Source organism: Gracilinanus agilis, chromosome 6 (genome assembly GCF_016433145.1).
Source record: "Gracilinanus agilis isolate LMUSP501 chromosome 6, AgileGrace, whole genome shotgun sequence".
NCBI classification, from domain to species: Eukaryota; Metazoa; Chordata; class Mammalia; order Didelphimorphia; family Didelphidae; genus Gracilinanus; species Gracilinanus agilis.
Window position 1 is genome coordinate 192,588,409 of NC_058135.1, and position 25,440 is coordinate 192,613,848.

Sequence of the window (25,440 nt, forward strand, 5' to 3'; positions counted from 1 at the left end):
GTCTGCTAATAATAATAGACATGTTACCACCCATAGTGATTTTTTTTAGACTTTCTAGCTGAATCAGCATTTGTGTCATTAATTAAGAACTGTACATTTGTTGATTGTATTTTCTGTCATTGTGTCATCAGATTTCTTGGCATAAAAAAAGCTTGGGATCTCTGGTTCTGATCTGGACCAGGGTCTGGCTTTATTGTGGGAGTGACCTCTTGTCAATGTACTTATTTAGCTTGGACGTTCCCTGTGCTTTGAAAACAATCTGGCAAACTCCTGGCAATGGACCCTGATGTTTGTTATCAGATCATCCCAGGGCTCCAGGTCTCTCATCCACAAAGGAAACAATTTAAGGACATTGAAAGTTCGCAGATATACTATCAGAAAGGGCACAAAATATAGGGGTAACCCTACATATAGCAACACGGCTCTTCTAGCAATGGAAAGGCAAAATGCTAGGCTCGGGCCCACAAAATAACAGATGACCACGTAGACAATGGAAAACCAACGGTAGGTGGCTGTGGTTTCCCCCAAGATCTCAGCAAAATAGATAGGCAGTCGCAAGAATGGGATTGGGTACCACAGCATGACGCCAAAGAGGTTGAAGAATAAGTGGCACAGGGAAATCTGAAATCAAAAGGATTAGACAAGATGAAGACTCATTTAGCACATGGTGGGAATCAATTAGGGAAGGGAAAGGGAAATCAGGCATAAGGAATGAGTAGGGAAGGTAAAGATCAATAGTGTCATTGAAACTATTAGCACAAATATTTTCATCTCAGGTTCATAAAATTAAGAGCCAGTAAACTTTACAGATCTGCTATCAGTTTGTTTTTAAATGGGGGAGGGAAGCTATTGACAATTATGTCCAAAGAAGAAAAAAATAGGAATAGAGGTTCTTTTGAAACAATTTCTTAATGCACAGGAAAGAACAAAAGTAAGTTCTGAAGAACAGGCAGACAAAACAACAACTTTAAAACTGTTATGTTGAATTTGTGACATATTATAAAAGAAACTAAAATAGATATGTTAGAGATGTGTAATTTTTCCTATATTCCTTTTTCTGTTCTTGATATATGGAAGTATTTACATTTCGGGGTATTTACCAAATTCAGAATAATAAAAATGAATTTATTTTTTAAATGAATAAATGAATGAATTTAAGAGCCAGGAGGGATTCGAGCAGTCATCTAGTCCACTCCCTTCAGTTTTGCTAGAATACTGAGCAACAGCAGATGGATAGATGTTATTAGTGACCCAGTGTGCAGGCACTGGACCAAGTGTCAGGAAGACTTAGGCTATAGAAAGGAAAAGTACCTGTCATAAAAAACTTACACTCTGCTCCTCTGAATTCTGCTTATGCCACTAATTACCTGCATGACTGTGTTCTTTAGCAAAACCCTTTTCTTCTCTACAAAATTATGACTAGAGGATCTCAAAGATCTCTTCCAATTCTAAGTCCTATAAAAACTGGCCTATTTGCAAATAGACATGCAGGAATGAACTAAATGAAACAAATAGCTTGATTCTTAGCTTACAAACAACACAAAGTTGATATTTAAAGCCATTTTTGCTCAATTCTAAAACAGTGATTCCAAAAACAATTTAGTTAATTAAAAACATCATCCCAAATGGAATTAAGTGCCAGAGAGTAAAAAACAATGAAATTAATAAAAATAATTATTGTATTCCAGAACCAATGAGACTTTTATTATAACTGCTTTCAAAATCAGTTTTGGAATTCATTATTTTACAAAATTAATTTTGTTGTCTCATCATGCTTTGAATCAAATTCTGCTCCTCACCCTGCCTGTCACATTCCTTTGTCACCTGTCTCCTACAAAGGCATTACCTGGCCTCCCATAGACCAGCAGCCAGTGGCCTTCTTTGCCAGGAAGAGGAGAGGAAGAGAAGACAGGAGAATACTAAGGCATAAGTCACTCAGGAGGAGGTTAAAGGCATCACCATTGTGCCCTTGTCAAGGCTGCATATCTCAACCTTGACCACTGCTTCCTCCCTGCCTTCTATGTGGTTATTCTATCAAGTCTTTCTCCAGGACCTTTTCTATTCTTTCTATCCTTTCCATTCCTAGTGACACCATTAGATCTTCATTTTTGTCATCTGGATGTAGTATTGCAGAAAAGGATGCTTCTTTCCCTCTGATTAGTATTATTTGTGTGGCCTTGGGCAAGTCACTTAATCTCAATGTCCTCATCTATAAAAACGAAGGAGTATTGGACTAGATGATTATTTTACTAACCTGAACTTTCTGTTCTGTTTGTCTAATCTAATTTCACTTATGGATGTGGGGGTGGATTTATTTGTTTTTAAATAAAAGCCCTACCTTCCATCTTGGAACCAATATTGTCATTCCCAGGCAGAAGAGTGGTAAGGAATAGGCAATGGGAGTTAAGTGGCTTGTTCAGGGTCACACAATAGGAAGCTTCTGAGTTCAAGTTTGAACCCAGAACCTCCTGTCTCTAGGCCCAACTCTAAATCCACTGAGCCACCTAACTGTACCCCAGGAGATGGATTTAGACAGACAGTCCACAAAGATGTCCCAGTCTGTTATTCTACATTTGAATCTTAATAGACAGTCTGAAAAAACACTGTACCAGCACCAACTAGTGAAACTGCTCTTCAAAGGTGGTCAAATATGTCACATATTCCTGGGACCTTTGTTCCCTTTCTTCCCCCTCTCAGAATGCTTTTCCTCCTTCTCTCTGCCCAAACAGATCCTAAACATCTTTCCAGGAAGAGGCTTCTCTGCCCTCCATGAAACCAACCAGGGTACAAACCATAATCTGTCCTCTCAACACGAAACATTGATCTATGCCAGTCAGTTACCAAGTAGCTTAATGTCAGATCTCCTGGCCTCAAAGTCAGAAGCTCTTTTTATCCTATCACCATTTTGTAACTAAGAGGAGGGCACAAAGCAGGGAATGGGGGATTTAGACTGTTCACCATTTGAATTTGTTTATTATTGACACAGACTGCAGATATTAAGGAAGCTCAGCTTCTGAGAACAAGAAGTACAGAAAGTTTTCTAGTCTACAGGACACTACTCTGATGCAGGTTTAACCTTAAGAGTAATAAGTGTCCTCTTGTGATATGAATTGCCTGATAATGAAACCAGGGCGTGATTTGAGGGAGGATTTAGTAGTGGGTTAAGAACAGAGAGTTTAACTGAAAGAGTTAATGAGTTACAACTGTGCATTCTGACCTGGAGTGACTTTTGTAAAGTAGCTCCAGGGCTAGCTAATGCAGCCATGATGGCGGTGGTGGTGGTGCCGATGTTGGAACCCAAGATTAAAGGGTAAGCTCTCTCAAGGGTGATCATTTCGGTGCCTAGGGGAAAAAAGACATCGGATTCCTTCCAGGATAGGAATGATTGTGCATGGCAGGACCAAATGGGAAAATGCAAGCATGGGAATGTATAAAGGGAAATGAGGAGAAAGGGAAGACTTACCAATCAGAGGAATGATTATACTGGTGAACACAGAACTACTCTGAACAATAAAGGTCAAAATAGCTCCAACAAGAATGGCAAGGTAGCCTGAAAGCCAGCCAAATGGGAAGGGGAGATCTGAAAAATAGAAGTAAAGGAGAAGGAGAAGAAAACGTAACCATTTCTATAAGTGTTCTGATCGACCTATGCATTCTTTTATTCTTTAATAGTTTTTATTTAATTAATTAATTTAGAATATTTTCCCATGGTTTTACTATTTATGTTCTTTCCTTCCCCTCCTCCCACCACCCTCCCATAGCCAATGGGAAATTTGGCTGGCTTTTATAAGTATCATTGATCAAGGCCTATTTCCATATTATTAATATTTGCAATAGGGTGATCATTTAGAGTCTACATCTCCAATCATATCCCCATCAAATCATTTGACCAAGGAAGTGTCTTTCTTCTGTGTTTCTACTCCCACAGTCCTTTCTCTGGATATGAATAACGTTCTTTCTCATAAGGCCCTCAGAATTGTCCTAGATCATTGCATTGCTGCTAGTAGAGAAGTCTGTTACATTTGATTGTAGCACAGTGTATCAGACTCTGTGTACAATGTTCTCCTGGTTCTGCCCCTTTCACTCTGTATCAATTGCTGGAGGCCATTCCATTTTACATGGAATTCCTCCAGTTCATTATTCCTTTTCACACAATAGTATTCCATCACCAACACTTACCAAATTTGTTTAGCCATTCCCCAATCAAAGGACACCCCCTCATTTTCCCACTTTTTTGCCACCACAAAGAGCATGGCTATAAATATTTTTTACACTAATTTATCTCTTTAGGGTACAAACCAAGCACTGATATGGTTGGATCAAAGGACAGACAGTCATTTAAAGCCCTTTGGACATAGTTCCAAATTGCCTTCCAGAATGGTTGCATAAATTCACATCTCTACCACCAATGCATTAGTGTCACAATTTTGCTCCATCTCCTCCAACATTTATTACGTTCTTTTGCTGTCATGTTAGCCAATCTGCTAGGTGTGAGGTGGTACCTCAGAGTTCAACATTGCATCCTGATGCTGGAGATCTCTCCAAATGTGATCCAGAAACAGTCCTTTGACTAAAAACTTCTGGCCAAAACAGTTCCTAAGATAATTAAAAGCAGTCAATAAGGAGATTCCTTGGGCATCTCAGGATCTCCCTGCCAAACTCCTAGAGAGGACTTTTATACTCCTCTTTGCTCAAAGGAGATAATGTTTGTAAAAAGCATTTAAGAAAGTGCTCAGCACATGATAGGCATAATATAGTCACTTATCTCATTCCTCATGCCACATTTTCTCTACTCCTAGGTAGGTCCCAAATCAATTCAAACTCTCCCTTTTCTGTACCTCATCTTCCTTGCCTGTAACAGTGCAGGTGTGAGTAGGGGTGGATTGGAAGAACCCACTCCTCCCAAGTCCCATTGGAATCGTAATTTGCAACAAACCTGCTTGGAAAGAGGTGAGATTAGGAAACAGGAAGGGAAGCTGAGGAGAAAAAAAGGTCGTTTGGCAAATGTCTCAGTCTTTTCCTAGATGTTAGTTGTGGGAATTGGCATATAGCAGGAAGCAAAAAAACAAAGTTTTTTGGAAGTTGTTATTCCTCTGCATGGTAGAGAAGTGGAGAGGGAGTTAAGCATTTATTAAGTGACTACTATGTGCCAGGTACTATGCTACCCACTTTGCAGACATGATCTCATTTGATCCTGAACATAACTCTTGGTGGTGGGAAATTGAGTAAACTGAGACAGAAGTTAAGTGACTTGTCCAGGGCTACATAGTAAGTGTTTGAGACTAGATTTGAACTCATGTCTTCCTGACTGAAAGCCTAGCACTTTATTTACTTTGCCATCTTATATGCTCAGCCTATACCTCTTCCTCTCCAATAAACTCTTTTGTTAACCAGTGATGGCCATCAAAACCATGCTATGCCACCATATCGCCATCACCTTCCTTGTTTTTCTACAACATTCCTGCTTTTGTGGTTGTGTATGAAGCAGCAGGGATAGGTCCCAGTTTGGGACTTTCTTTCGTAGTTAACTAATGATGACAGTGAAATTTCCAGAGCTTTTTATCATTTACAGTGTCCTAGTAGGAATGGTACATACAGAACACTTTTTTTCAGATTCTCTTCCTACAGAAGATCATAGGGCCTTCAACTTATGAGGTAGGAGAGTCTTTGGGTCATCTCTTCTATCCCTCTTCATTTTACAGAGGGAGAACTGGAGTACCAGAGACCTCAATTTACTTGACCCAAACCACATAGACAGAGTCAGCATTTGAACCCAGGACCTCTGATTCCAAATCGAACACTCTTTTCTACTGTATCAAAAGGCTCATCTGGATTTAGTGTCTCATTCAGGATTACACAGAGAATACATGCCTGACTAACAAAGATGGACTTGGGCATCCAAAAGACCAAGTCAAATCCCACTTAAGATGCTAGAGCCCTGGACAAGTTATTTAATATCTTCCAGATGTGGCTGCCTCACAGGACCAATGTGAAGGTTGAATGCAGAGATGTCTGTAAGGGTTCTGCCAACTCTAGAGCTCTAGAGAGTTTATTAGGAGACAAGCATTCAGACTTGTCCTGTGATTTCTTTGGTATAGGGATCTCTCTGGTGGGGGAATTCTGCCAGCTGGAAGATTCTCTGTATTCAAGAGTCCTGAAAACTTGCCTAAAGTATCCTAAAGAGCTTTTAAAGTGTTGTTCACACAACTAGTATGTGTCCGAATTGGAATTAGAACTTAAATTTCTCTGGCTTCTAGGTCAGCTTTCTATCCACTATATGACACTCTCTTTCTTCTTATCATTATCCTTAATATTCTTAGTCCCCCAAGGGGAATAATACTAAGGTCTAGGAAATGTTCTCAGTCTGGGAAACATGGTACAATGTAACTTTTTTTCCTTCTTTTTTTCCTCACTCTTACTATTTCACCTTTGGGTTTATTTTATTCTCATTGTTTTTTATTTTTATTTTTTGAAGCTTTTTTATTCCAAATTTTATAACAAATGAAATACACATTTCTCTTTTATATGTTTAGCTTCCTTTTCTTAACATCTCTATAATAAATCCCAACCATAAGTGTTCAGTCATTCCTCATCATCTCCAAATCATAGTAGTCATCATACTGGAGACCAACATGTACCCATAAATTAAGTTTCTCATGTTTCTCCTTTCAGTTCACTTTCTGCAGATAGCATTCACTCTATTCTTCTGAAATAATGCTTTGTCTGTATATGATGTACTCCTGGTTCAACCAATTTCACTAATCTGGTGGTGTTCTTGTTTCTGTTTTAAATCAGCCTGCTCACTGCTTCCTGTGGTACAGTAGTATTCCATCACAATTATATAACACAATTTGCTTAGCCATTTCCCAATTGATGGACAGTTTTCAATCCTTTACCACCATAAAGTGAGTTGCTATAAATAGTTTGGAGCTTATTGGTTCTTTTCCTTTTTACCTGATCTCCTTGGGAGACATACCCAGCAATATAATGGGCCAATGTTTTATAACTGTAATTCCAAATTACTCTCCAAAATGGTTAGATCAGTTTATAACTCAGCCAACAATGTATTAGTGTCCCCATTTTCCCATATCCCCTCCAACATTTGTCATTTTACCCTTTTGTCATTTTAGCCAGTCTGATGGGCAAGAGGTGATGTCTCAAAGTTGTTTTGGTTTGCAATTCTCTAATCATTAGTGATTTGGAGCATTTTTTCATATACCTATATATGGCTTTGATTTCTCCATCTTAAAATTGTTCATATTCTTTGTCCATTTATCAATCGGGGAATGGCACTTATTCATAGAAATCTTACAAAGCTCTCTTTATATTTTAAATATGATGTAAAATTTTTTCTGCCTCTTTTCTGTGGCTACTCATATTTTCCTAGATCTTTCCATACAGCTAACACAGATTTTCCAGGGCCAGTTATTTCTTATTCAGTGAACAACATCAGAGTAATGAGCTTTCTCTTGGGCTCAGGAACATTCCCAGGACAATAATGCAAACTCAAAATAAACTGAGACAATATGGATTCCCAGGATTGTTAATCAGTAGGAGAAAACCCAAGTGGAGGCCAAGGTCATCTACACTTCTTTTTCTAGACAGTTAGTGTTTTTTCTAAGGAGTCTGCCCACAGAAAGACCCAGGGATGATGAAATGACTACCTTTGTTGAGGCTCTCTGTAATCATGTCAGCAAGTGGTCCATGGAATTCCATGCTCAATACCTTGATAAGGAGGATCAAACTCAAGCCCAAGAAGAACAAGGCGATGGGTAGAAGAATGAATCCGATAGTTGAATCAGATAATGTGGTGTTCACAAACATGTGATGGCCTGGAGGGACCAGAGGAACCACTTATTAAGAGGACTCATGGCTAGTAAGGGTGAACCACCCAGAAGGTTTTCTTGGAGCTAACAATATCTTTCCTAGAACTCAGCTTTGTATCCTTTTCTAAGAATTTCATTGTGACCCAATCATCTTTCCCTTCCTCCTCTCCATATCTGGGTGCATAGTGTTGTACAAAGCACCATGCCTTAGGTAAAATGATTCTAATTCAGAAAAGGTTTATAGATTCAGAAGAGACCTTTCAAAGGTATTTAAGTTTAAATCTAAATAACATTTAGCCCTGCAACTCTGCTTTACAATAAAGATCCCTAATAATTTTTTTAAAGAAGCCAATTTTGATTCCTAAATAGTCTTGATACATGAGTGTGGGGAGATTCTCTGACAGTTAAGTTCCTAAACACCCAATATAACAGTGAAGAACACTTCATTGAAATCTAGATGTTATGAATTTGAATCCTGATTCTGCTCCTTTCTCTGTAACAGCAGGCAGAATTCTTCACCTATATGGGTGTTGGGTCTCCTGCTCTTTGAAAGGAGAGGGTTGGACTAAAGGACCCCAAGGGATTCTTCCTGCTCCAACAGTCTTTGATCTTTGTACCCTAGATGACATTTTCCCTTTTCCAAGGAATGGACTTGCCTGAGTTGGTATCACTTACCTGCACTTTAGTTTAATTGTGCAGGAATAATAATGAAGTGATTTATACACTAAAAATGTCCTGTAAATAATAATAATAAAATCAATAGCTGACATATATATTGTGTTTTATGATGTTTTAAATGTTCTACAAATAGAATGTCTTTTGATCCTTGCAATACCCCTGAAAGGTAGATGCTACTATTTTCCTCATCTTATAGATGAGGAAACTAAGACAAATAGAGATTGTGTGACTTGTTCTGGGTCACCCAGATAAGTTTCTGAAGCTGGATTTGGACTAGGTCTTCTTGACTCTGGATCTGTAACATCATCCACTTGACTTTATGAGGAGATTATTCAAATTGATGGGACCATTTTTGAACCTCAATTCCTAAATTTTTCTCTAGGAGTAAAGTAGACATTTAGGTAGGTAGAAATAGTTATTTTTCTCTGAAACCATTACAGAATTTTATTTCTAACCCTGCACTCTGTAAGGCAGAATGCATATTGCTAGAACTGGGAGACCCTCTATTCCAACTTCTCACTTTAGAGATGAGAAAAACAACATCAGGGAGAGGTTAAGTGACTTGTCCACAGCCACACAGTTAATATGCACCAGAGGTGGGATTTGAATCCAGGACTTCTCACTCTAGGATTGGGCTGCTTTTCACTGTAGTGTTGAATCTGTAATTCAAAATATTTCTCTGTCACAGACTCTCTCTCACTCTCTCTCTCTCTCTCTCACACACACACCACACACACACACACACACACACACACACACACACACACACACACAGATTTATATGCTTCCCTATCCTGCATCTCAGGAACAAAACTTTTGTACCCTGAGGACCAAGACCCAGTTATAATCTTTACTAAATCTCCCTCATCTCAGTACTTTGAAGTATCCCACAACATGATTAACCAATTGACTAAAAGAGAACTGCAGGAAGTTTTACAAATTTTATTCTGGAAACATCAAAGAGTTAATGGAACTCCCTAGAGTAACTCCTATCCCAAGTCTGAAATTAATCTATCAGGGGAGTGATCAAGCCCTGGGGAGAAGAAAAGCAAATATTAATAATAGCAGTAACAGCACTCAGCTCTGTTCACATCTTTCAAGCTAGGAATGGTATCTGAGTCCCAGTGAGATGTCATGCAAAGAATGTCCTAGACTCATCTCTTCCTTAACTGGTTATGTGACCTTATGGGTGTCACTTATCTTTTAGAAAATGTGGATAGTAATATTTCACTTCAAGAAGGCAAGTTATTCCTCCCTTTCAACAGGCTATTGTGTCAGGCAGGTGCAGCACTTTGAATGTCAGGATTATTGACAATGACCTGCAAATGTTTGAGGGACAGAGGAACAGCTGCTTAATAACCCCAGTGTTTGTAAGAATTACATGTGAAAGTAGATGTTTTTCTCACTCTAGCATCCTATATTTCTAAGAGCTATGTGTCTTGTTTTAGACTTTGGGCCAATTCCTCCAAATGACTGAGGGGCTGGCCTGGACTGGTATCACAGAGAAGGCCAGACAAGTTTGCTGAGGATTTATTTAGTTCTTTGCCCTGTCTTCTTCCAGGAAAAGAAGGCACCCATTTGTACCAGGCAAAACCTTAGGAGGACCTAGCCTACCTTCTCTTTCCCCAAGGATATGGCCTTCAAGACTCCTTTTCCAAGGCTGTCTTATTGGTTTGGGAATTTTTTCTCAAGTCAAGGACTATCTTTCTATCAATCACTGCCAGAGGAGGAATAAGTACAGAATGTGATCAGTCTGGACACTGCTGATGACTGCTACATCTTCCCAGGTTTCATAAACATGTACCTCATAGGTCTTGTTTGCCCATGATTTCTTTGGTCCTGTCCTTGCCTTTAGCAATAATTGAGAATGGAGTTAGAAATTCAGCAGAGTTGAATTCCTAGCAGATTTCCTACTCACATTTTTCAACATGATCTTCATATGATATGTTCATAAGAGTCCAGGTCATGTTCCCTTGAGTCCAGCAGAGAACTGAAGAGGTACAGTTTTTTGGTGAGGGAACGGTAATATTGCTAAAAGTCTAAAAGATACCATGAAGGAAAAAAAAATTGTTAGGTAAAATGGTATTATGTGAAGATACAATTCACAGCCTTGAGGACATGATCACAATTGGCCACTGAATCCCCACCTTCCCCTTCTTCTTTACCTAATCCTCCTCACAATCCCCAGAGAAGACTTTCAGCCTTCTTGCTATGGAGCACTTGCTGAAAGAATAGAAAATAATCTGTACATCAGGCTCATTTTTGAAGGCCAGCTGAGCTGCACCCAGGCTGAGCTCTGTTTCCCCAGAAGGGAGACATATGCAGATAATTGCTTTGTCCCTATCTCGGAGAAATCTTATTCTGCCCCTTAGTCTGAGATTTAATTAGAACAGAGTGACTAGAGCTTTGGTCTTGGGCACTGAGTTTATAGAAAACTCACAGCATTTGCAGTCCTTCAACATCACAGGGGGATCCACTATTTATGCTTTTGGAATCATTTTTTGATACTTACCAGATTTTGAGTAGTTTTACACCAAATCTTTATCAGACTCTTGTTTTTAGCTTCTTCATCTCCTGCAGCAAGTGCATTGAAGATGTCTTCATCCAGCTGTGGAAAAAACAGACATGAGGAAAAGACTTGCCCTGTTCCTCAGGTACAATTTGTGAATTGAAAGTTAATAATTCTCCTAAGGGCTCCAGTGTAGAGAAGAGAAAGCCAGAATGTGCATAAAGGGGAGAGAGATTGGCCTCATTTCCAAAGAACTATGCTGAAGATATACAACTTTGCCTTATTGATTAGGAATGAGGCCATTTAAACCCTTTTACACTGTTTTAGGGGGCTCGGTACATTGCCAGCTCCTTGAGGCCAACAAACTTCTCTTTTTTCATGTTTGTGCCCCCAATGCCTAAGCTATTATGGGGTTTAACGAATGCTTATTGGTTGATAGCTATGGAATGAACGATGAAGCATCCTTTGGGAAAGATCTTCCCCTTTGACATGATTTGAAAGCAATTCTATTATGTCCACATCATGAAATAAAAAGTTCTCAGGCACAAAATGGTAGCACAGGCTACCACAAAATGGTCAGCGTGGTAAAGGGGAGTAGAAAAGAGGAAAACTACTAATGTGTGACCAGAAGCAACTCAGTGCTTGTTCCTTAACTCCATTCTATTTGGAAATGAAATGAGGGAGTCATAGTATTAAGAATATCCAACTAGCTCTATCAGATTGGGAGAGGACATTTTTAACTCCCTTTCCAGGTGAGTCAAGTTCACCACAGGTGCTATTTCACCTTTTTTATGACTCAGACTCAAAATCAGAGTAAGTCTTGATGCCCACCTGGATGATGTGGTCCGTTAAGTGTTCTATGAGGGCTTTCAAGAGTATATTGTCACCACTTCCTCTACTGATTTTAATGTATGTTGTTATTCTTTTGGTGACAGTGTAGAGCAAGCCTGTTATCACCTCCAGAGGCAGCAGCACCAGCACTGACAACCAGTTAAAAATACCATGTGCAGTAGCTCCTGCAAAAGCTCTAGAGGAAGAACATCCAGAGAGAGAGAGAGAGAGTGACAAGTCTGTTAATTCAATGTATAGCATGAAGTGCTTAGTGTGTGAAGAATGAGAAAGTATGACTTAAAAGTCAGGAAGACCAGGATTCAGGGCCCACCTCTAGTTTAAGACCAAGAGCAAGTCACTTAACACTTCCAGTGATCCAAACCAATCCTGAAGTTGCCAATCAGCATGAGCACTGCGTGATTTCCACATTGGAAGTTCCTACATAGCAGTGACAACATAGATTGAGGTCCCCTTTCCCCTCCCCAAAATTGACAGGGTACATGGGGAATAAAGACCCCATAGTCTACACCAGTGGTTCCCAAACTTTTTTGGCCTACCGTCCCCTTTCTAGAAAAAATTTTACTTAGTGCCCCTGGAAATTATTTATTGAACTCAGAATAGACTGTAATACAAAAAAAGTGTGGCCATCACCACCTCCCCTAGATTGCTTCAGCACCCACCAGGGGGCAGTAGTGCCCACTTTGGGAATCACTGGTCTACACACATCACCATAATACCACACTTTTCTTGCATTGGTGTAGAGCTTCCTGTTTCAAAGCTCTTCTGCATCTGGGGGAACACCTCTGTGAAGCAGGTAGACCACATAGTTGATGTTTTCATTTCAAAGGCAAGGAACACTTCTTTGAACTTGCTCAACCAATGTCATGTGGGAAGAGGCCTATTCATTGCTCATTTAAGTGTTCTTCCCTCACAGGTACAATGATGTTGTCCCAAGCAGTCATGAGGAGGAGCAGGTGTGCTCATTGTATGAAGGGTGAATTAGATCAGAGACTTGTAAGGTAAATAATAACACAGTAGGTGGTTGGTAAATGCTAGTTCTTTCTTTTCTGTTTTTATATTTTTTAATTTACATTCCCAAATATTTTAAATGCTTTATAGATATTTTAAATAGAATTTCTCTCTCTCTTTCTGCTAGGTTTTAATTAAAATACATAGAAATGTTGAGTATGTAGGTTTAATTTGTATCCTTCAACTTTGCTAAAGTCATTTATTATTTTGAATAATCTCCTAGTTGATTCTCCAGGATTCTCTTGGTATGACATGCAAGAGGTCAGTCATTTTTGCCAATTTTCAAAGTTGGTTATATATCTTTAGTACCAAACCCATGTCAAATGAATTTGATGTAAAGGGTTTTTTCTCATTCAACCACTTGCCTTCTTTTCTTATAGGCATTAATGTTGTCTGTGAAGGAGTTTTTCAGCTTCAAATAATCAAAGTTTTCTATTTTATTTTTTGTAATTGCCTCTCTTTCTTGTACATTTAAAAATATGCCTCTAGGAGCAGCTATGTAGCACAGTAAGTAGAGCAGCCAGACTTATAAATTTTTGTAGTCTGGTTTGCTATGAACTTTTTTGGAGTCAATAAAACCTAAAGACCTCCCGTTCAGAAAAAAAATGCTGGTGATATTCCCTTCACAAGGAACACAAAGATTCCCTTAGTCATAATTACCCCTCTCCAACATGACTTCTTAATCTCTCTCCAGACCATTTCACCAAAATAGTGTTTTGCTTTTTATGAGTCTAGAAGAACAACATGTAAAGGGGAATCCATGTTACCAAAAATGAAGTCGCTGCCAACTTATAATTATCTCTGACTAATCTGAGTTATTTAACATGCTCAATGTATGGGCTTATCCCACAATCTGCGCTGCAATATTACAAGTCAATTGGAAAAGCCAGGAAGGTACCTCAGAGCTGAATGAAAATCCTCACCTTTGTTAATCAGAGGTAGTTACTGCAGTTCCAAAGAAAGCAATGACTAGTAAACAAGTGAGGGAAAACTTCCTACCTTCCAAATTCATCCCTGTCTCCAGCATACATGAGGGCTACCAATGTATTGGTGATTGCAGTCCCAACATTGGCTCCCATGATCATGGGAATCGCTGCCTCTACTGTCAACACTGTCAAAGGAAAAAAGGTCAATAAATAAGAAAAATGGTAGAAATTCACAGGAAGAACACTTCAACTCTCTTCCTAAGACCAAGTGCCCCAAACTATAGAGCAAGGACGCTGGGACTTTTGCAAAAGTAAGAAAACCAGAGATCACTGGCAGCAATGTTGAAGGGTGAGGATTCTGTTGGCTGTGGTAACATTCTGGTTTCATGATTATCTCTTCCCCCTTCAGAGACTTAGAAACTTCTGTCTTCCATGGAAGTGCTTCATCCCCTTCTCTCCTCCACAGCCACACTCTAGGGAAGTTCAGCTCTTGACCCCACATCTCTCCCTTGCACTAGATGCCCAACTGACATATATTCACAAAAAAAGGGGGTGTGGGACCCAGTCCTAGGATCTGGAGAGATCTGGTTCAATTCAAGCTCATTTGAAAAACAAAGCAGTGATACAAAAGGATCTGGTCTGAATTATCTCTAAGAGAAAAAGAAACCCACTCAAACTGTAGCTACATCAAAGACAGTTATTCAGACTCAGCTGGGTTAAATATCAGACAGAAAAAATGGAATTCAGAAGTACTTCACATTGAGCTCCATTCTTCCAAAGCAATAAGCATGAAGATTTCAGCTAGGAATATGCAACCCAATTCTGCCAGGTAGAGCTTAATTTTCCAACTCTACCAAGAATAGGGAGGGTAGATGGACATTAGGAAAGAGATTCAACCTGACAAAAGGATGAAAAAGCAAGAAGATAAGCTTAAAGGCCAGGGCACATTGCAAATGATTATATGACTGTAAAATTTAAATGAAACTCTGAATGGATACAGGCTTGCCTAATTAACTCAGCTCTGTAGTATGTTTGCTTGTGCTTATTTGTCAGGACTAACTCACCTGTAGATGACACCATGCTGACCATAATGGAGGTGGATACACTGGAACTCTGCACCACAACAGTCACCAGCAAACCCACTATGAAGGCGGCTACGGGGTTGAAAAGTACCGAACCCTGAAAGAAAAATCCTCCAGCCAATTTTCCTAAAAAGGTAAAGACATAAAAAAAGAAAATAAAAATGGTGGTTGGCTGAGACTGCTAGGGTACACATCAAAGTCTAGAGGCCAACCTGTGGAATGAGGATTGAGTGAGGACAGTCACTTGGCTGCCAAAGCTGTCACCATGTGGAGGGCAGTGAGGGTTGAATTTGGTTTTAGGAAGCCATGAGTTCAGATCCTGCCTCTGTTTCCCTCTATCAGCATAGGTTAGGCACTTTGATTTTCTGCACAAATTTTAATGTGCCACAAAATGCCAGCCATTATCATCTTTGGCCCTGAATGTTACTTTCTCTTATTCCATTTTAGCCTCTCTCCTGTTTTAGGATGATTTCACTTGCTGTTCCCCTCATACATGGCTTACTCATTCCTGTTCCTTGGAATAATTACTATGGCCTATCAGAGCCTCTTCTCTCTCTCTTTCACCCTCATCCCCAAAGATCCTCTCAGTTGGAGGGAGGGCACTCTCTGTCTCTTACTAAGCATCTCTATTATCAGAGTGGCCACAAGGCAGCTGAGTAGTGTATGTGTATAGAAAACTGGGCCTTGAATCAAGAAGTCATCAGATTAAACTCTAGCCTCAGAGATACTTTTTTCCTATGTGATCTTAACAAGTCACTTAACCATTTTCAGTCTCAGTTTTCTGTATTGTAAAATGAACCTACTTCACAGAGCTATTGTATGAAATAAGGATATTTAGTTGCTGAGCACAGTGCCTGGTACATAGTAAATGACATATAAATACTTATTTCCTTCCCCCATTTGGTTTAAAGTATATACCTTTGTAGAGTATAATAAAGACCTTAAATGCTTTTCATCTGCTTGTCGTGTTATCTTAACAAAATGACAATGACAAAGTTTCTTCCTGAAGAAAAAGATGGTCTTCCATTTCCTTTCTATGACTCCATCCCTGCTCTAGAGCTTAGTCATATTAATGGCAATGCATTATTAGTTTCCTGAGTAGAAGCATGAAGGTCAGACTTCATACAAAGGAAATGGAGTGAAGGATGAAGTCAATTATCCCAATAGTTGGAATAAAAAAACAAATGACCATATAACCACAATACTAATTAAAGTCAACGAGGTAGAAAAGATACTAGACCAGGTTGGAGAATACACAGACATAGACAAAGACTCTCTCTCTCTCTCTCTCTCTCTCTCTCTCTCTCTCTCTCTCTCTCTCTCTCTCTCTCTCATCTACCCCAGAATCTCTAACTACAAACATAGGTTGTTTTAAGGTACAAATGGGAGAATTAATGGAAAAATGTAAAAGTGTGGGAAGGGGAAGGCCCAAAAGATAGACCTTTTTTGGCAAAATGACTCCTTAGCTCATCTTCACTTGTTTTGACATAAATCCAGTGTTTTATGTTTCTCATATAAAATCACTCCTGTTGCCAACACAACATAAAACATATACACTTTCAAATTTCCTAGATTTCAATCTATAAGAAGAGAGATTAAGTTTCAGACATCAATAGAGGGATCAAAATACAGATTCTTACCACAAAACTGTAATCTGATGGCAATATATCTATATCCAGATAGATAGATAAGAGAGAAAGAGAGAGAGAAAGAGAGAGAGAGAGAGAGAGAGAGAGAGAGAGAGAGAGAGATAGCGCTATACATGTAGACATGGAGAGGCAGGGAGAAAGAAACAAAAAGAGAAAAAAATAAAAGAGAGAGAACAAGATATGAAATATATTCCCTAAGCCATCTCAATTCCAGAGGCTAGAGTTGAAGTAAGGGGTTTTGGATGAAAGGCTGGTGGGGGGAAAGGAGAAAAGGGTGGAAAATATAAATCAAGAATAATCCAAGTCAAAGTGAGACCCCTGAAAATATAGTTTAAAAGAAGGAAGATTAATTAGGTTGAGATTTTTTGTTGATTGACTATGAGCTGAACCAAAATCAATCTGAAAGCAAAAAAAAAAAAAAAAAGCCACCCACAAACATATGACCCTTCATTAAACTGTTTTTCATACCTCCAACCAGCTGAAAGGCCATGCCAAGAATATCCAAGGAGCAGAAAAAACAGGTGAGGCATACCAGGAGGGGAATCAGTTTCATAACAATGATGATAACATCTACAGTTCTTGCTATTATGTATTCAGTTTCTGAAAAAACAATAAATGCAAAAAAACTGTTAGGAAATATAACATCAATTCCTATTAAAATACTTAAAAGCATAGGTATAAATTTATTTTTCCATACACTAAAAGAAGCATATTTTATTTTTTTAACATTTAATAATATTTACTTTTTAGAAAAGTTAACATGATTACTTGGTTCATTCTCTTACTTTCCCCTTCACCCCCCGACTTATCCCCGCCACCTTACCCCCCCATAGCCGATGCACATTTCAACTGGTTTTAACATGTGTCATTGATCAAGACCTATTTCCAAATTGTTGATAGTTGCATTGGTGTGGTAGTTTCTATTCTACATCCCCAATCATGTCCGCCTCAACCCATGTGTTCAAGCAGTTGTTTTTCTTCTGTGTTTCCACTCCTGCAGTTCTTCCTCTGAATGTGGGTAGCTTTCTTTTCCATAAATCCTTCAGAACTGTCCTGGGTCACTGCATTACTGCCAGTACAGGAGTCCATTACATTCGATTTTACCACAGTATATCAGTCTCTGTGTACAGTGTTCTTCTGGCTCTGCTTCTTTCACTCTGCATCAATTCCTGGAGGTCTTTCCAGTTCACATGGAATTCCTCCAGTTTATTATTCCTTTGAGCACAATAGTATTCCATCACCAGCATATACCACAATTTGTTCAGCCATTCCCCAATTGAAGGACATACCCTCCTTTACCAGTTTTTGCCACCACAAAAATTGCGGCTATAAATATTTTCGTACAAGTCTGTTTATTTATGATCTCTTTGGGGTAAAAACCCAACAGTGGTATGGCTGGATCAAAGGGCAGGCATTCTTTTATAGCCCTTTGAGCATAGTTCCAAATTGCCTTCCAGAATGGTTGGATCACTTCACAACTCCACCAGCAATGCATTAATGTTCCAATTTTGCCACATCCTCTCAACATTCAAAACTTTCCTTTGCTGTCATTTTAGCCAAACTGCTAGTTGTGAGGTGATATCTCAGAGTTGTTTTGATTTGCATTTCTCTAATTATTAGAGATTTAGAACACTTTTTCATGTGTGTATTGATAGTTTTGATTTCTTTATTTGAAAATTGCTGATTCATGTCCCTTGCCCATTTATCAGTTGGGGAATGGCTTGATTTTTTTATATAATTGATTTAACTCCTTGTATATTTGAGTAAATAGACCCCTGTCAGAGTTTTTTGTTATAAAGATCTTTTCCCAATTTGTTGTTTCCCTTCTGATTTTGGCTGCATTGTTTTTGTTTGTAAAAAAGCTTTTTAGTTTGATATAATCAAAATTATTTATTTTACATTTTGTCATTTTCTCTAACTCTTGCTTGGTTTTAAAATCTTTCCTTTCCCAGAGATCTGATAAGTATACTCTTCTATGTTCTCTTAACTTATTTATAGTTTTCCTCTTTATATTTAAGTCAATCACCCATTCTGAATTTATCTTGGTGTAGAGTGTAGAGTCCCATATTGCTTTCCAAATTTCTGAGCAGTTTTTGTCAAATAGTGGGTTTTTGTCCCAAAAGTTGGGCTCTTTGTTTTTTCATAAATTGTCTTGCTGATGTCACTTACCCCAAGTCTATTCCACTGAACCTCCCTTCTGTCATTTTGCCAGTACCATACCATTTTGATGGCCGCTGCTTTATAGTATAGCTTAATATCTGGTACTGCTAGGCCACCTTCCTTCACAATTTTTTACATTATTTCTCTTAATATTCTTGATCTTTTGTTATTCCAAATGAACTTTGTTATTGTTTTTCCTAATTCAGTAAAAAAAGGTTTTTGGTAGTTTGATAGGTATGGTGCTAAAAAGGTAAATTAATTTGGGTAGAATTGTCATTTTTATTATGTTAGCTCGTCCTACCCATGAGCAATCAATGGCTTTCCAATTGTTTAGATCCAGTTTTATTTGTTTGGAAAGTGTTTTGTAGTTGTTTTCATATAATTGCTGTGTTTGTTTTGGTAGATAGATTTCTAAGTATTTGATATTGTCTAGGGTGATTTTAAATGGTGTTTCTCTTTCTACTTCTTGCTGCTCTAATGTGTTGGAGATGTATAGAAATGCTGATGATTTATGTGCATTTATTTTGTATCCTACAACTTTGCTAAAGTTGTTGATTATTTCTACCAGCTTCTTGGTTGATTCTCTAGGGTTTTTTAAGTAGACCATTATATCATCTGCAAAGAGTGATAGCTTGGTCTCCTCATTGCCCTATTTTGATACTTTCAATTTCTTTTTCTTCTCTAATTGTTATTGCTAGTGTTTCTAGTACAATGTTAAATAATAGAGGTGATAATGGGCATCCTTGTTTCACTCCTGATCTTATTGTGAAGGCTTCTAATTTATCCCCATTGCATATGATGCTTGTTGATGGTTTTCGGTATATACTGTTTATTATTTTTAGGAAATGTCCTTCTATTCCTATACTTTTCAGTGTTTTCAATAGGAATGGGTGCTGTATTTTGTCAAAGGCTTTTTCAGCATCTATTGAGATAATGATGTGATTTTTGTTTGTTAGACTGTTGATATGGTCAATTATGTGGATGGTTTTCCTAATGTTGAACCATCCTTGCATTCTTGATATAAATCCCACCTGATCATGGTGGATGATGCTCTTGATCACTTGCTGGAGTCTCTTTGCTAGTATTCTATTTAAAAATTTTGCATCTATGTTCTTGAGGGAGATTGGTCTATAGTTTTCCTTCTCCATTTTTGATCTACCTCACTTTGGAATCAGTACCATATTTGTGTCATAAAAGGAATTTGGTAGGGCTCCTTCTCTGTTTATAATATCAAATAATTTGTATAGTATTGGGATTAGTTGCTCTTTGAATGTCTGATAGAATTCACTTGTAAATCCATAAGGCCCTGGCAATTTTTTTCTTAGGGAGTTCTTTGATGGCTTGTTCAATTTCTTTTTCTGATATGGGATTATTTAGGTATTCTATTTCTTCTGCTGTTAATCTAGGCAATTTATATTTTTGTAAATATTCATCCATATTTCCTAGATTGCTATATTTATTGCCATATAATTGGGCAAAATAGTTTTTAATGATTGGCTTAATTTCCCCTTCCTTAGGGGTGAGGTCTCCCTTTTCATCTTAGAAACTGCCAATTTGGTTTTCTTCTTTCCTTTTTCTTTATTAGATTGACCAGTACTTTTTCTGTTTTATCTGTTTTTTCAAAATACCAGCTTCTAGTCTTATTTATTAACTCTATAGTTCTTTTACTTTTGATTTTACTAATTTCTCCATTGATTTTTAATATTTCTAATTTGTTTACATCTGGGGATTTTTAATTTGCTCGCTTTCTAATTTTTTAAGTTGCATGCCCAATTCATTAATCTCTGCCCTCCCTAATTTGTTAATACATGCACTCAAAGATAGAAATTTCTTCCTGAGTACTGCCTTGGCTGCATCCCACAGAGTTTGGTAAGATGTCTCATCATTGTCATTCTCTTCAGTGAAATTGTTGATTGTTTCTATGATTTCTTCTTTGACTAGCTGTTTTTGGAGAATCATATTATTTAATTTCTAATTAGTTTTTGATTTGCCTGTCCAGGTGCCCTTACTAATTATTATTTTCATTGCATTATGATCTGAGAAGGTTACATTTATTATTTCTGCTCTTTTGCATTTGTTATTTTCTTGCCAGATCTCTTCCATCTTTCTCATCATCTCAGATTTGAACTCTTCAAGACCTTGTGATCCGTTTTCATTTTTTGGGGAAGGTTTGGATATGTTTACTTGTTCTCCTCTGCTGTTTGCTCTGTTGTCTGGATTTTTTCTGTCAAAAAGTTGTTGAGTGTTAAAGGTTTCTTCTTCATCTTTCTCTTCTGGGGTTCTTGAGTCTGGCTTGCCATTGTGAGCTGTGTTATCCTCATGTCCAGGGTCTGTCTACGCTCTTTAGTCTCCTAAGGTCTCAGGTCTAGTTGTTCCCGGGGTCAAGCCTCCTGGTGGTCCCCTTGCTTGTTCTTCTGCCTGAAGCTCCTTTAACAGTCTCAGGGCAGTGCTTCCACAGTCATGCACCACCTGCTCTCAGGATCCGAGTCTGTGACTGAGCTCAGGGTCTGTGTTCAAAGTCCACGGGTTCTTTAGCCTCTTGGGGTCTTAAGTCTTGCTGCTCTCAGGAACAGGCCCTGGAGCTGCCAATGACTTTAATTGGTGCCCCAAACTTGCTCTCTTTTGCGCTGGTTTTGTCACTGTATGTGGTGTGAGGAGGGAAGGGGTTGCTCTGCTTGCATTTTATTGAGAGCTATTTCACCCCTTTATAGCATGGAAGTGCCCTGATTCCACGTACCTTCAATGCTGCACCCTGTTGTGGGGTCCCTTTGTTCGTCTGAATTTGTTTTTATGACTTCTTGAGGAGTCCTAAATGCGTGGGTTAGGAGAGGTCAAGCAGGTGCTTTTTACTTTGCTGCCATCTTAACCCAGAAACCCCAGATGCATACATTTTAAACTAGCAGCAAATAATATTTGTAATAGGGATATTTGGAAAGCTTCCGCATCAGACAGAGTAAAACAAGGATTCCCATTATCACTAATTTTATTTAATTTTGTGCTGGAAATGCCAGGTATAATTATGAGAAGAAAAAGAAATTGAAGTTTCAGAATGGGCAAAGAAGTAACAAAACTAATTCTATTTTGAAGATGATATGAAAATGATAAAATTATATATGAGAGGGAATCCTGGAGGTTCAACTAAAAAATTGACTTTAGCAAACTGGCAGGATATAAAATATATCACTACTAATATCTTGCAATGGCATACTAAGACATAACCCATTTAAATTAACCATACATAGAATAAAATATCTTCCAAAGCAAATCCAGAGAGTATGTGAACATAATTATAAAACACATTTTGTACAAATAAAGTCAGATTTAAATAATTGGAGAAATATTAATTGTTCATTGGTGGGCAGAGCCAATATAATTAAAATGACAGTTCTACCTAAAGTAATGTACTTATTCAATGCCAGCCTAATTAAATTAGAGAATTAATTTTTTTGAACTAGAAAAAGTCAACATTGATTTGGAAAAATCAAAAGTCATGAATATCAAAGGAGGCTCCTGGAACTCTCAACCACAAAGGGTAAGGGGAGGCAGACAATTACTTGGAAGGAGATTACAGGAGTTCTTTTGGTATCTCTGGGTGCAAGACTCTTGTTGTATTTCACACATGGAAAACCAGGTCTCAGTCTTGGGGCACTGTCACAGCGTGAGGAGTTGTACCAGCATATACCAGTACTTGCAACTACAGAGGAAGAAGAGATCCTGGTTATAATTCCAAGAGGGAAAGGAGTGCTTGGGGTTACCCACACACCAGAGAACAGTTGGGGAGTGTATTAAACATACCTATCTTTAACATTCCATCTTGGAAGGACTTAAAGCAGTTAGATCTCCAGTGCTAGCTCTGAAGGAGGCTGCACAGAGAACATAAAGCTTAGAACAGTGCTCCGTTCATCACAGTGACAAACCCCAACTTTAACAGTTTTCGCACAAAAAGAAAAGGAAATACAGGATATTAAGCAAATAACAAAAAAGGAAACCACATAGACAGTTATTTTGGTGATGGTACAGTCAAACTCAGAAGAACACAATGAAATCAATCTTGCTGCATCCAAGGCCTCCATGAAAAATATGAATTGCTCTCAGGTCCAAAAAGAATTAATGAAGAAGCTCAAAAAGGTTCTCAAAAAACAAATAAGGGAGGAAGAAAGAAAATTTAGAAAATAAATGAGAGTGATAGATGTAAATTATTAAAAAAGAGTCAATAATCTAATAAAGGAAGCACAAAAAATACTGAAGGAGTGAATATCTTAAAAACCAAAAACAGGCATATTTGTAGAAGAGCCACAGATATCCAAAGACAAGAATACCTTAAAAAGCAGAATTGGCCAAATGGGAAAAGATATAATAAAATTCACTGAAAAGAAAACTTCTTGAAAGACAGAAATGGCCCTTTGGAAAAAGGGGTTCAAAAACTCACAGAGGAAAAGAATTTCCTACAAAGTAGAATTGTCAAAGTGGAAAAGGAAGTACAAAGGCTCAATCAGGAAAACAATGTCTTAAAAAAGAGAATTAGGCAAATGGAAAAATCCAATTGTCCCCTCATCAATGAGATCCCAAAAGGATAACTCCCAGGAATATTATAGCCAAAAAATAACACTCAAAAAATAAAAATTCAAATATCATGGAACCACAGTCAGGATAACACAAGAATTGGCAGTTTCCATATTAAAGAATCAGAGGGTCTGGAACATGATATTCCAGAGGGCAAAGGTACTAGGATTTCAATGAAGAATCACTTACCCAGAAATACTGAGCACAGTCATTCAGGGGAAAAACTGAAATAGAGGACTTTCATATATTCCTGAGGAAAAAAATAGAGCTGAATGGAAAATTTGACTCTCAAATATAAAGCTTGAGAGAGTTATGAAAAGGAGATATGGAAAGCGAAATCAAAAGACATTCAATAAGGTTAAACTGTGTACTTCCCTAAATGGGGAGCTGATTCTTGTGATGCCAAATAACTTTGTCATTATTAGGGTAGTTCTGATGAGTATACATCAACTGTTATCAAGTGTTAATTAATATGATGGAATGATATAAAAAATTAAATTAAATTAAATTAAGGCATGGGAAAGAACAATGCTTTAGGAGGAAGGAGAGGAAAGAGCATAAAAGAGTATTCATAATGTAGGTGAAGACGAGGGAGATGGGGAGAGCATGTGAACTTACTCTCAAAGTAATTGGCTCATGAAGGAAGAAAATACACAATCAATTAGGTATAGAAAGCTATCTTACCCTACAGAAAATTAGGAGAGGAAGGAGATAAGAGAAGAGGAGTGGAGATGATGGGGAAAAGGGCATATTGGGGAAGTTGAAATCCAGAAACTAAATGGGTATATAGGATAGAAAGTAATACAAAGGAATCATAATGGTACAAACATTTTTACAAGTATCTCTAATAAAGGCCTCATTTATCAAATATATAGAGAAATGAGTTGAATATATAAGAATACAAGTCACTCTCCAATTGATAAATAGTCAAATGATATGAACAGGCAGATCTCAAACAAATTGATTAAAGCATTCTATAGTCATGCAAAAAAATGCCCTAACTCACTATTTAGAGAAATGAAAATTAAGGGAATTTTGAGTTAGCACCCCGTACCTTTCAGATTGGCTATTACAACTGAAGAAGAAAATGACAAATTTGGAGTAGAGTTGACAAAGTTGAGACATGAATACATTGTTGGAGAGTTGTGTGCTGATTCAATCATTCAGGAGAGCGATTTGGACCCAAGCCCAAATGGTTATAATACTACATACACTTTGATGCAGTGATACCATTATAAGGTTCCAGACCCACATTTTTAGTTTTAAGTTATCTCCCCTGGTTTTCCCCATAAGAGGGGGAAGGACCTATGTATATAAAAATTTTAGAGCAACTCTTTTTAGAGAAGCAAAGATTAGGAAAGCAAGGGGATACTCATCAATTGGGGAATCACTGGATAAGTTATAGTATATGAATGTAATGGAATACTATTTTGCTATAAGAAATGAGAAGCAGGAAGAGCTCAGAAAAACATGAAAAGACTTACATGAACTGTGTTACAATTAAATTAAAACTCCACGATCTTAGTTTCCATAGAGTTTATTAATAATCACTTGAAATAGAGAAAGCATATATATGTATATATATAGAGAGAGAGATTAAAGCCTAATCTAATCTAATTCTGACATGGCTGTGTCTCTCAGCCATGGTCCTCCATGCCACAGTCCAAAGCAATAGAGCAGGTACCTCCTTTCACCCCTCTGTGAAATTTGAATCTGTTACCCTAAAAACTATGATTCCCAACAAAACTACGATTCCCAGGAGCCCACTCACTTCCTGTCATTATGTGCTGGTGTAGACAGGAGATAAATTGGATGGGATTCCATATCTAACATTCTTTCCTTCCTATTGTGGCTTTGGTGGAGCAGGCCATTTTAAGCAGGTAGGTTAGCTTGGGCATGTGATTTTATTTTGTTAGATGATTACCTTTTTATTCTTTTACTTCTAGTGATTAATAATAAATCTTGTAAAGTATAATATTTAGAGTTGTACATTAAATTTAATTTATGGCAACCATGATGGACAAAAGAATTCTCAATTTGAGTAGATAAATTTTGTGAAGCTGCATTTCTCTCCTGTAATTTCTGGTGCTCTGCTCCTGCTGGGGGTATTTCCCCCCCATTTTTCCTGGCCACCCTGCCTGCCCACCTGCTTTTGATTGAGTTACTTAGCTGGTGGTGCTTGGCAGA

General features: G+C 38.0%; 1 protein-coding gene across 1 annotated transcript; it reads right to left on the reverse strand.

Moving 5' to 3' along the window:
* Positions 1-78: 78 nt before the first annotated feature.
* On the reverse strand, positions 79-24,386 carry LOC123252440 (sodium-dependent phosphate transport protein 2B-like). The gene is given in 14 exon segments (XM_044681751.1): positions 79-149; positions 152-202; positions 205-240; positions 243-621; positions 3,218-3,342; positions 3,464-3,580; positions 7,665-7,832; positions 10,423-10,543; positions 11,017-11,112; positions 11,845-12,040; positions 13,873-13,984; positions 14,864-15,007; positions 16,999-17,130; positions 24,308-24,386. Coding segments are annotated over 14 exon segments (1,827 nt in total).
* Between the last annotated feature and the right edge of the window lie 1,054 nt (positions 24,387-25,440).